The sequence below is a fragment of the Nesoenas mayeri genome (assembly GCF_963082525.1).
Source record: "Nesoenas mayeri genome assembly, chromosome: 1".
NCBI lineage: Eukaryota > Metazoa > Chordata > Aves > Columbiformes > Columbidae > Nesoenas > Nesoenas mayeri.
The window spans coordinates 71,587,634-71,598,981 of NC_137541.1; the positions used below are offsets into that span (position 1 = coordinate 71,587,634).

At 40.8% G+C, this 11,348-nt stretch overlaps 1 protein-coding gene across 1 annotated transcript; it reads left to right on the top strand.

Annotated features, from left to right (window-relative positions):
• Positions 1-1,111: 1,111 nt before the first annotated feature.
• On the top strand, positions 1,112-9,605 carry CDPF1 (cysteine rich DPF motif domain containing 1; the record flags this gene model as incomplete). The annotated part of the gene is made up of 3 exons (XM_080363961.1): positions 1,112-1,227; positions 3,418-3,529; positions 9,456-9,605. Exons 1-3 carry the CDS (start codon positions 1,115-1,117, stop codon positions 9,603-9,605), a joined length of 375 nt encoding a protein of 124 aa, XP_080220087.1. The 5' UTR covers positions 1,112-1,114.
• Between the last annotated feature and the right edge of the window lie 1,743 nt (positions 9,606-11,348).

Consider the following 11,348-nt stretch of genomic DNA (forward strand, 5'->3'; position numbering starts at 1 on the left):
GATTGGTGCAGTTTTGGGGTGTGCGCATGGTTAGCTGTGTTTTACCTGATTGTGCATACATACCAAAATCAGTCCTAAAAGCTACTTGCCACACCATAGCTTTTGAAAAACTCAGGGTGTGACTCCTGGCTAGAGTGATACCAGTGAAAGATAAGCTCCCAAATGTAAATCAATGGCCGAGATTTTAACCAAGTCATCCTGTAAGCACCAAAGCTGATGAAGCGCCGCTTCCTAAGTTTTGTATCTTGTGACTGATAACTACACCTTTGCAATGGGGGTCTGAAGTCTTTCGGACAGATGGATAATATGTGCTTTCCTATGTGCAGATTCTCTGATTTATAGAAATATATGGGTATCCTCCATGAGGAAAAAACAGTCTCTCTCTTCTGCCTACTTTCGTAAAAGATACAGTACCTAAACTTTTTTGAGCGTACCTCCTCCTCTGTCTTGCATGGTTTGAATGGGCCCACACTCTATCTAGGCACAGGGTGATGACATCAGCCTCATTTCCATAGGAAGCCAGATAAGAACAAGGAGCCAGGGCTTAGCTCCCAATACTCTGCTCAAAGGTGAACCAGAAGCAAAGAAAAAGACACAGTAAATCATTGCAACGCCCACCTTTCTGGTACCTGCCTCCTGAGCGGGGTTCCCAAGCCCTTTTGCTGTTCGGTTTGAAGTCTGTTGAAGGAGCCCAGGCATTGCAGAACTGGATTGGGATTCCACACAGCAGACAGGGAGTAGTTTCCTGGGAAGCACTTGACTTCCCAGGAAGCGTAGGCCTTGATTGAGCAAAGGGTTTTCCAGTGACAGCCATATACTTTGTGACCTAAATTATTTTATGGATCAAGTTCTCAATAGGTGAACGTTTATATCTAGGTTCCTATGCTGCAATTTCTAAACTTATCTAAGGAATTTGGAAATTTAACTGGGACATTGGGAAACCAACTTGGTTTGAGAGAAAAGATTTCCTAATCAAAGTTTGCAATAGTCAATTTTCCATTGGATTTCAAGTTGCGTAGCCAGATATCCCACATCAGTTTAATCTTGCAGGTGTGTTCCCAGTAGTGCATTTTGGAGCGAAAATATTTTTGTGTTTCTTGTAGGTAGCTTAAAGATGGATGCACCCAAAGCAGTTCAGCCTACAGGAAGCTTCACATGTCAGCTGTGTGACTTGACAGCTCCATACACGTACTACGGGCAGAAGCCACCCAACACACGCTCTATTGTGTAAGTACAGTCTCTCATATTACAGACTTCATTAATGCTACAAGCATTAGAAGCCTTGTACTTCTGTGGAACAATGTGCATTGCATGAACGCAATAACGTTGTGCCATATTTCCCATGAATATGAGCCTTGGTACTTAAAGCGACCTTTTTCTGAAGGGTAAAAATGTCAAAAATTGTCAGCATTGATAGCAAAGATGAAAATCAGCTTTCCTGTCCTGCTTCAATACCTTGCAAAGATTTGCACTTAAACTATTTCCTAACCCAAATAGCCAGCCTACCATTTACCTACACCATAATTTTTTTCTAGAATATTGTTGACTGTCAGCCTAGCATTTCTGGAAGTAGCCCTTTCCTCACAGCTGTGTCAGCTGGGCAACATGTAAACACAGCATGAATTAAATACATATGGTAAAAACTTGACATGGAGTTTTGAACAGCAGTGCTTTTTTGCATGAATTAGACAATTCTTTGGCAGACTGTATGACATTAAAGTGTGTGGAAATTTAGTACATACTTATATTTTGGGAGACAGAAGTCTTTTTCATCTCTGCCAAGTAGGGATATTTTCACCAGAAACTATGCAGTTACAACTTTGTCTGCAGACATGAAACTCCCCGTAAAATGAAGCACTTACCTGTAAATGTACAAGCAGCTCTGTTGAGGCCATCCCAGTCAATGAACCCATCAGGCAAACATGGTCAGGAACTTGCCAGAACTGAAAGGCATGTATGTACTCAGCATTTCACCCCACTACTCAGTTTCTTATGAAATGGAAACAGATGTTAATTACCACCTGCTTCCTTGGTCAGCTGTGTTTTTATCATCCCAAATCCCATGGTGCTACTGGTTTTCCCTCTTCTACTCAGCAGAGCAATGGCACACTTTTGATCAGGTCTGTTTGTAAAGAGTCCGAATCAAAGCTGAACATGAATCTTTACATTAACTAAGATCAGTGTTAACATCCCAGCATTATTTGGATTGCTGAGGTTCAAAAAGCAAAAGAATAAGCTGAAGCCTAGCACTTCTGTACATGCATCTAAAAAATAGCTTTACACACGATCTTAATTGGCTCACTTACTTGCTTACTATTCATGTGTCCTAAATGCAGTGCTGTAGGAAACATATGCCAGGTATAAAAGTTTGTACAATGGCCAGGTCTCTGCACTGTTGATGACAACATTAAGACTGTGGATCTTGCAAGGGGAGCTTTGCAAAGGTTATCCAGTCTTTGTACACTGGGAGACTTGTTGACAAGGTGATCTGCTGCGTTAAGGTGCCTGATCTTTCCTAACAGTGGAAGGCTAGAGCCAGACCATTTGTTTGAGTAGAGAGGAAAAGGAAAAAAGAATACATTCACAGACACACATGTATGTGTATGTATGTATGTAGACAAGGAGGATGCAGTATAAGTTAACAGAATATTTTTAAAATATTTATTCTACTCCATATTGCTAAAGAATCCATGTTTCATTTAAATCCAAGAATAAACCAGCCCTGTGCAGACAGACAGACACCCAACTGACTTCTGTAATATTTTGCCTGGAGCTACCAAGAAGAATATGGCCTTAGTCTTTCCCAAGTAGGTTGCCAAATTATTAATAAATGCACTTCCTTAATTCTCTGAAGCAAACAGTGCAGCCTCTGACGTCAAGTAAGCGTATTTCAGATCATTGTAATGTTCTGTGCCAGCAGCTTTTGCTTGCAAGAGGTGAGAACTTGACAGCAGTGATGTAACTAAGAACAGTAAAACCTTTTTGGTTTATACTCACATGAGCATGTCTTTGGAAGAGAACTTCTAATTAAAGGCTGTGCAGTTGAAATAACTTGAGAAGGTATGGAAGTAAGTATGGTAGCAAGTAAAGTAAGGAGTGCCTGTCATAAATGCAAGATAAAAAATACTTTAAGGTAGAGCACTGAGAAAAACCTAGTAAGAGAATGTTAAGATGATCACCAGTTACCCTAATTTTGGAAGACAGGTATAAAGTGCAGTATAGGACTGAAGGAAGTCTCTGTGTTGATTTTTGAAGGGGAAGGAAACTTCATAGCTGCTGCATCGCCTCATGTACACCACCAGGCTGAGAAAATCGAGTAGAACGGGTTGAGACTTTTTCAGCCTCCACAGTTTCCCCATTTCAACTCTCCCCTACTGTGAAATCTACCACTGAAAGCCTAAAATTACACTCTTACAGGCTTTTGGAAGAATGCTATGTCATGAAGGATCCTTTCACTCCCGACAAGGACAAATTCCTCATCCTTGGGTCTCATTGCAGTTTGTGTAACAGATCAGTGTGCGTTGGTACAGTAAGTAACAAACTTCTTCTATAATTTCTTTTTTTTCCACTCCTGGTGACCTATTAGAGAAAGACCGAACAGCAAGAAACTGGACAGCGTGTTTTTAAGGCAAGATGCATATTCTTGTTGATTCCCACAGATAAAGCTTTTTGTATTAAATGAAAATGATCAGCAACTTTAAGGCTTGTATTAACAGGTGAGCATAGTCCAGCCTCACAATCACAAGTGCTCTTTTCCACTTTCTCAGCACAAGAAAATGCAAACAAGAATCACTTCAAGACCTTTAAGGTTCAGTAGGTCGTACTATACCAACAGAAGATTTTTTTTGCCATGAGGAGAATTTAAATGTCCATGGATTGTTAGGTCTGCATCCACAGCACAGGGCTGCCATCCTGTTTGTAAAAGCTAAATGTAGAACGTGGGCAGGGAGGGGAGTTGTGCAATGCTATGATCGCTCTCTGCAGAAGAATGAATTTGAGTAGCAGCTGGTAGGCAACCTTAAAGCTATGAAATCTGAGTGCGGTCCAGAAAGGTGGTATAAAATTACAGTTGTCTTAATTCCTCCTCCTCAGTGCGGAACTGGTCTCTTTGTTTCCTGTGAGTTCAAAGCAAAAATGAAACCTGGTTATTATCAGTGTCTGGAGGCTGTACTGTGCTTCTCTGAGGCAGTACAGGGAATTGGGAAAGCTTGGGTTCCACTCCTTTCCCTTGGCAAGCCGGTTCTGTGGTTGAAACAGACTCGGGACTCATGCAGTAGTCAGGGCTCATGCGTGACTCAACCCGTGAGGACATGTCATCTGATTGTTTACAGGGACAACAGCACGTGTTTGTTCTACCAGACACCGTTGCCCTAATAGCAGCCTCTCAAAGTGGTCATTTGCTCTCCTAGAGTGACGTGCTTAAGTCCAGGGTGCAGCTCATAGCATATGTGAGAGCACACCTTGGTCATAAGTGTCATCTTTAGCAGTTTCCAAATTCAACGTTTTCACCTTGCAGTGGTCTGGGGGCAGCTCCAGTGACACGATCCTTACTGAAAGCAGCTAGTGGCAGGAGATTTAAAACAAACAGACCTGTTAAAGACACAGTGAAGATGTAGAGGTTTTTTTCATGTTTGGTGGCCAGTTATAGTTCTGGTGGGACAAAGTAACACCTATGGCCTCCTCAGAGCATCAGGTGAGATAATCTGGGCAACTGAGACAGTTTATATGCTAATGCCAGGCAGTTGCTGTGTGGGGACTTGAGGAAATTCTCTTGAGCAAAACAAAGGGTCAAATTACACTGACAAATTTTAGAAGGTTGGACAGACTTGGCCAAAAGGAAACTGGCACACTTGGACAAGTTTAGCTGCTATTCTGACTTGCAAGGAATTAGCACAAAGGATGGATTTGGTCCACTGTCCTAAGAGGAGCATATAATAACACTTGTCACCTGATTAGGTTTGTTTCCTCTTTCTGAAGTCTTTTCTGTCATTTGAATATTCAAGAAGTTTGGGTTGGAAGGGACCTTGAAAGGTCATCTGGTCCAACCTCCTGCAGTGAGCAGGGGCATCCTCAGCTAGATCAGGTTGCTCAGAGCCCCGTCCAATGAATGAAAATCGCTGAAAAGTCACACTAGAGATTGCAACTGAGATTTCTTTTCCTTTCTGAACTACCTGAGGACTACATGGGAGTCAGGTGAAGTGCCAGTGCTCACTGGTTGTGTCTTTGCTAGCTGGGCTCAAGTTTCCTGAGCCAAGCAGCTCAAAGCAGTTGTGTGCAGGCAAAGCTCACATGTGAGAAAGATTTTCCTAGTGACAGTGTCCCCGTCTTGGCTGGTAGGTGACTCACTCCCATGCACAGCCACAGGAAGAGCCAAGTGGAGCTCGTCAGATAGCTTGGGCTCCTGAGCTTGATCCCTGCCCTGACACGTCAGGTTTATCCCTCCTTTCTAACAGCAGAGGACTAGCAACTCAGACACATTTTGGGCAAATTTAGCTATTTTCATGCCCAAATGAAGTGCCTTGCATTTATGAAGGATTCAACGGATATTTTCGAGTCTGGCAGTTATGTCTGTCAGAAATACAGAGTTTCAGCATCTCAGTATCTTTCCACACAGTGTGGGTTTCTGAATGAAGGTGGGGCTTTTTCTTTTAAAAGATTTAATAATTGTTTCGGTTAATCTAGGGCATAACAATGTAAGAGGCTATTAGCAGTGAGCTAATAGAAGCCTCTTCTAATCTTTTTGACATTCCTGCCTATTTTGGCTATTGTGGAAACATGTCAATCGTTTACTTGTTGTTATCTGAGTCTTCGAGATTCCCCTGATGGTATCACTCAAAGCAAAACCTTGATTGTAAATAATTGAGAATAAATTTCTTACCAAACTGGCCAGGCCAGATAATGAATCACACATCTGACTATGGTTTCAAAATGCATTTAGCAATACTGCTTAGGTAACAGTTCTGCAAAAATTATAATTAGTGCTTTAAACACCCACACCACAAAGCTGGTAAACACATACTAGTCCTCTTTCATGTAGGGAAAATTGAAAGTTCAGAGAAGTAAAAACTTACCCAAGTCAGTAGAGAGAGCTGGAGCTAGGATAATATCTCTGTGGATTGGTTTTGGTTCCTGCTTGTGCTTGACCCAGGTAGATCAACTCAGCGCTATGCTGGGTGTTTCCATAATGTCATAACATAAGAATTGAAGCTGAAGAAAATCATGCTTTCTTGAGCCTCTTTGGCAAAGAAGCTGGACCAATTTGATGGAAAGTTTTCAGTGACAGGTTTCTTTCATTTTTATGTTAATTCAGAATAGTACTAGACTAACCTGTGGCAAAATTAAGACTTCTCTAACTTTAGATTTGGCAAAGGGATTGGATTTATTTTGTTAGCTTTTGTATCTAAGAAGGCTTAGATACTGATCAGATTTTAGGCTTTTCACGAGACAACTCATGCTAGCTGAAGTGTCTTTCCTTACAGTTGGAAAAAAAAGTCCAGACATAGCAACTGTTCTGTATAGTGCTCAAAAACTCACTTCTTCAGATATTCTCCTAAGTCTCACTCAATTTACTCCAGTCACCCTACTGAACCAATCTTTAGCACAGTATATTGGTAAGTGCCATTTTTTCTGGTCCAACCGGGAATAATTCTAATGATGATCTGTAACATCTTACAACATGTCAAAACCTCACAAAAAGGAAGGTAATAAAAATGCTTTAAAAAGTCCTTAGGAAGGCTGAGTGCCATTTCTTATGTTTCCTTTTCAGAAGAGGGTGGAGACCATGACACACTCTGACCGTACTAGTCATTTAAAACAGTTATTTCTTTTTTATTGCAACACTTACTTAACATTGGTAGAGAAAAGAGGTGACTATTGAAGCAGAAGGGAGCAAAGAGAGCGAGTTTTGTCCCTTATTGCTCACCACAGCAGAAGCTGACTAAACACTGACCTTGGGCATGACTGTAGGTATTAAGTGATACTTTCCACTCAACCTCAGTCATGCGGGGTCAATCCTGGACACGGTTAGGCAGAACCTTTCCTTTACATAGAGTTTCCTTTGCAAGTGTGGTAAATACACTGTCCCTGTATATATTACTTTCAGACATGACCCATGTGAAAACAGAAATAAACTCTGGAAGTATGCTTTGGGAGCTGAGTTTTGCCTTAATTGGACTGTTAAGTTTGAAATTAAAATATCCCCCTCCTTCCTTGGTCATGGAAGGGGTAAAACATATTAAGGAATTATCCGACACAGAACTCTATGAGGATAATGGTCAAAGAAAGGCTGTACATGAGGACTATACATAGTAAGTGTAATTTGTAAGGCTTTAGAACAACTGCTAGGCTGAATAATGCCACGACTGGGACAGGTGGACTAAAGCTTTGTGGACATAGCGCCCAGATGTGCAGTGGTTCATATTCATGACTTGTGTAGGTCTCATCGGCAGAAAACAGAAAAAGTTGGCAACTCAGAATGCAAGTTGAGTGTCTGCATGTCTGTGAGGAGCTGCCTCTTGAACTTAGGGGCTCCCCAATTGCAGGACAGGGGTGAAGTCTCTCCCCTCTTCTGCCATCACTGTGCAGCCATGAGCTTCACCTGGAGGCGGGGGGAGCTGCTGCCGTTTCACAACATAAACAAGAACAGCAGGGCCAACTTAAACTCTAATCTTCCCCTTTTTAATTGGCAGCTTAAAGTATTAAGGATACCAAGAGACAAAAAACAATGGGCTCTGGAGGTTGTGCAACTGAAATCCAGTTTCAGGGCTTTGCAGACACCAAGGCCTCAGACTGAAGCCGAACGTGAAGGGGCCTGGCAGTCAGTGCGGAGAAGGACAATAGATGAAGAGAAGTTGTTGCTCAGGCTTAAAAGTCACGCAGAGGCAGGCTGTTTGTGATTTTGATGTAATTTTGATGTAATCATCTGCTGAATCTGCTGCTGAAGTCCAGATAGTGACATGGGAAACAAAAGCAAGAGCAGAAACGCAGAAATATCCAAGCCCTCGGGGAGACGCCAGCTGCAAATGGCCATGGCAAGAGGAAAACTTTGCTATTTAGGTAAAACGCATGGAATCCATTACTGCCCAAAAAGACGTCCTGAACCATCTGAACTGATGTCTTTATTCATGCTTAAATCCCCAAGAATAATCCATCGGCAACACCAGCTCCAGCTTACCCATTAAATCCTGTTTGGAATTCAGTGATCAGCACATCAGGAGAACCATGGACTTCAGTCTCACTACAGGGCAAAGTAATAACACATTAACAAGCTTCTCTTTCAATTGTCCAAACTCTGTACTACAAGTAGATTAAAATATTCCCTCAGTTTTGCTTCTTCCTAGTCAATAACTAACATCTGGTTAGAGCTAACTGGGTGAAAAAGAAATACTGAGTCTGTAACACTTGCTAACCAAATCAAATGTGAAGGAAACAAGGGCAAGGAAAATACTTTCTTTGTGCGCAACAGCTTTTATACTTTGCCATCAGGAATTCAGATAAGACATATTGGCTCAATTTTAGTACCATTTTTTTTGTTTTCAGTCAATGAATACATTTATTCAAGGTAAAGGCGGTGGATAGGTGAAATCTCAGTTGAATTGTCTCAGCCAAATTAAGTTCATTTAGCTATTCTGATTATTGGAGACCTCTATAGTATTGATATATTTATACTTCTTAGTATTCTTCTAAGGGCAATATGAGCACACCTATTAATGGAAATAAGAGTAGTTTTGGGGGGAGTTGTAGAAGAAGGTGCAGCTAAAGTCTGTGAGAGCCTACAGCCCCTGGCCTACGTTCTTTGTGTTTGTGTTGGCCTTCAGGCCATTTTTGTGGACATTGGTGAGGAAGAGCTTTCTGAAACCTCAAGTCTCGTGTGCCAGTGCAGGAAGTTGGGAGTTCCTTCCAGGAAGGCGAAATCTTTGTAAGCCAAATGGAGATTTAGCTTTCAATGAAAACTTTGCTGTTTAGGTAAAACCCATGGAATCCACTACACCCAGAAAGATGTCCTGATCCATCCGTACTTATGCCTTTATTCATGTTCAACTCTGCAAGAGTAATCCATCAGCCACCCCAGCTCCAGCCTGCCAATTAAATCCTCTTTGGAATTTAGTGATCATACCAGGAGAACCCTGAATGATGCTTGAAGGACAAGCAAGTTGTAAGGACATGTGTGACTGTTCTCTGTAGCAGTGAGTTGGTGAAGGTCACTTCTTTAAAAGAAGCAACACAATAGTTGATTTGGTTAACGGTTGTTACACACTCAGTTTTTATTTTTCACACAGTTAGCTCTAACCAGATGTTATAATTATTCATTAGGAAGGAGCAAAATTGCTGGAATATTTCAATCTAGAAGAATAATTTAATTTAGAGGTATTGTAAATATAAATGTGGTTTAGTGAGACTAGAACTTCAGCAGTTCCATTTTGTGTATCCTGCTAATAATGTTATTTTCTTTACAGGAATGCAGTCTGTTCTACTCCAAAAGGTTCTGTCTCCCCTGCGTGAATGAAAACATAAAGGCCTTTCCTTTGGAAATACAAGAAGATATTGATAAAAGGAAGCCCCAGCAAAAATCCTTCCCCTGTAAAAAAACAGATACAAGAACATAAATACTGTGGGACCAAGAGAGGCATTTCTTTGGCTGCTGTTTCTCCTCTCTCCTTTTGTAGACTATCGTGTTGCTCCCCTTAAAGGAGTGACCTTCGTCAGCTCACTACTGCAGGACATTGGAACACGTTTCCTCACAAACGCTTGGCGTCAGACGTCAGCACTCAGCTGCCGTGCCAGCAGCACGGCCTGGAGGTGTTGAAGAGACAGAAAGAAAGGCAGACGAGCCTATTGTCACCACATAAAATGCATGTAGTGAAAAACTAAACAGTGTGAAGTGTAGGAACCACGTCCAGATTTTCCCATTTGTTATTTTCGTGGTTTGTGTTGTTCTTAATGCTCCTACAGTGTTATCTGGCTTAATTCAGTATACATCCAAGAAGGTCAGTATACACCAATTGTTAACCTGATGGTGCTGTCCTGCTAAGATTTTAAGTCTAAAATAAAAATGTTATGAAAAAATGTCACAGATACCCCTAGAATATCTAGATTCTTTAACATTATAATCTCAATACTATCACAGCATTTAGGCTTCTGAAGGTAGGTGCTCTTATAATAGTATACCAATATAATTAAAAAAAAAAGAAGATACTTACAAGGCACTTGCAGTAACTTTCCACTCAATCTTCCAGTCCATGTCTATACAGCAACAGGAGGGGTTAAGGACCCTTAGTATGTCTAGTTTATGCTTTACAAGTAGAGAAGACTTCCTTTTCACTTTCACATAAGATAATCTGGAAATAAAAAAGTTGAGTTAATAAGCTCAATTATTCTCTGAACTGGGCAATTAAACTACAGCTAGAATAGGGATTTCACAAACATATTTTCTGTCCGAAAAAGGGTAAAAATTGTTAGGGAACCAGCGGTTTATCTAGCTCAAAAAATAGCTTCACAATTATCTGTGTTGACTTTGTCTTAATTACAAAGAAGATTTAGGTGGCATTTATATAAAAACACTTAGTCACACACCTTAAGCATATGTCTAGAATGTTCCCTAATCATTAAATCACGTTATTTACTCAAGCTTTTCTTGGTCATTGGTTCAGAACCTGTTAATGCTTTGGTTAATATTTCCCCATTTTCTCAGCTCTTCCATCCATGTCATTAGTCATACATCACCATCTAAACTTGATCCTTTTAGTAGAATGAATGAGCCATGTATCTTTTGAAAGAAATCAACATTATTTCAATGAGTTATTTTGAGTTCTTTAGGACTTTCTAACATCCTAAAAATATTTTTTAATGTTTTTGCTGAACCTAGTATATCGGTGTCCTCTGTTGGGGGCTGGAATTTCTTGCAGTTACTAGCGGAGCAATAATGGAGCTATTAGTACCCCTGTCAAGCACCCCTCTCGGTGCTTTAAGATGTAAACTAAATATACATCTTGAATTGCTGGGAAAAAAAAGGATGTTGGCAGTCAAAATTTTGGAAAAGAGACTAGATTTTCAAATAAATTGATACTAAACTTATTTGGAATGGCTGGTATTAAATTTCAGTTTCATGTATTTCAGTTTCTCTGTATTCCTCCCAGGTTACTTGTCCTGGCTGCCACCCCTGTAGGCTTCCTTTTGGGGTCTGAGTTTCTCCAGGAGCTACTTGTTCATCCACACAGGCCTCCTGGTGTTTGTGCCCGACTTTGTTGGGATGTGTCACTCCTGAGCTCGGAGGAAGTAATAATATATTTTATACCAGCAAATATCTTTCTATATCTTTTTATTTCACGATGTTTGAACAGGTCTTAGCT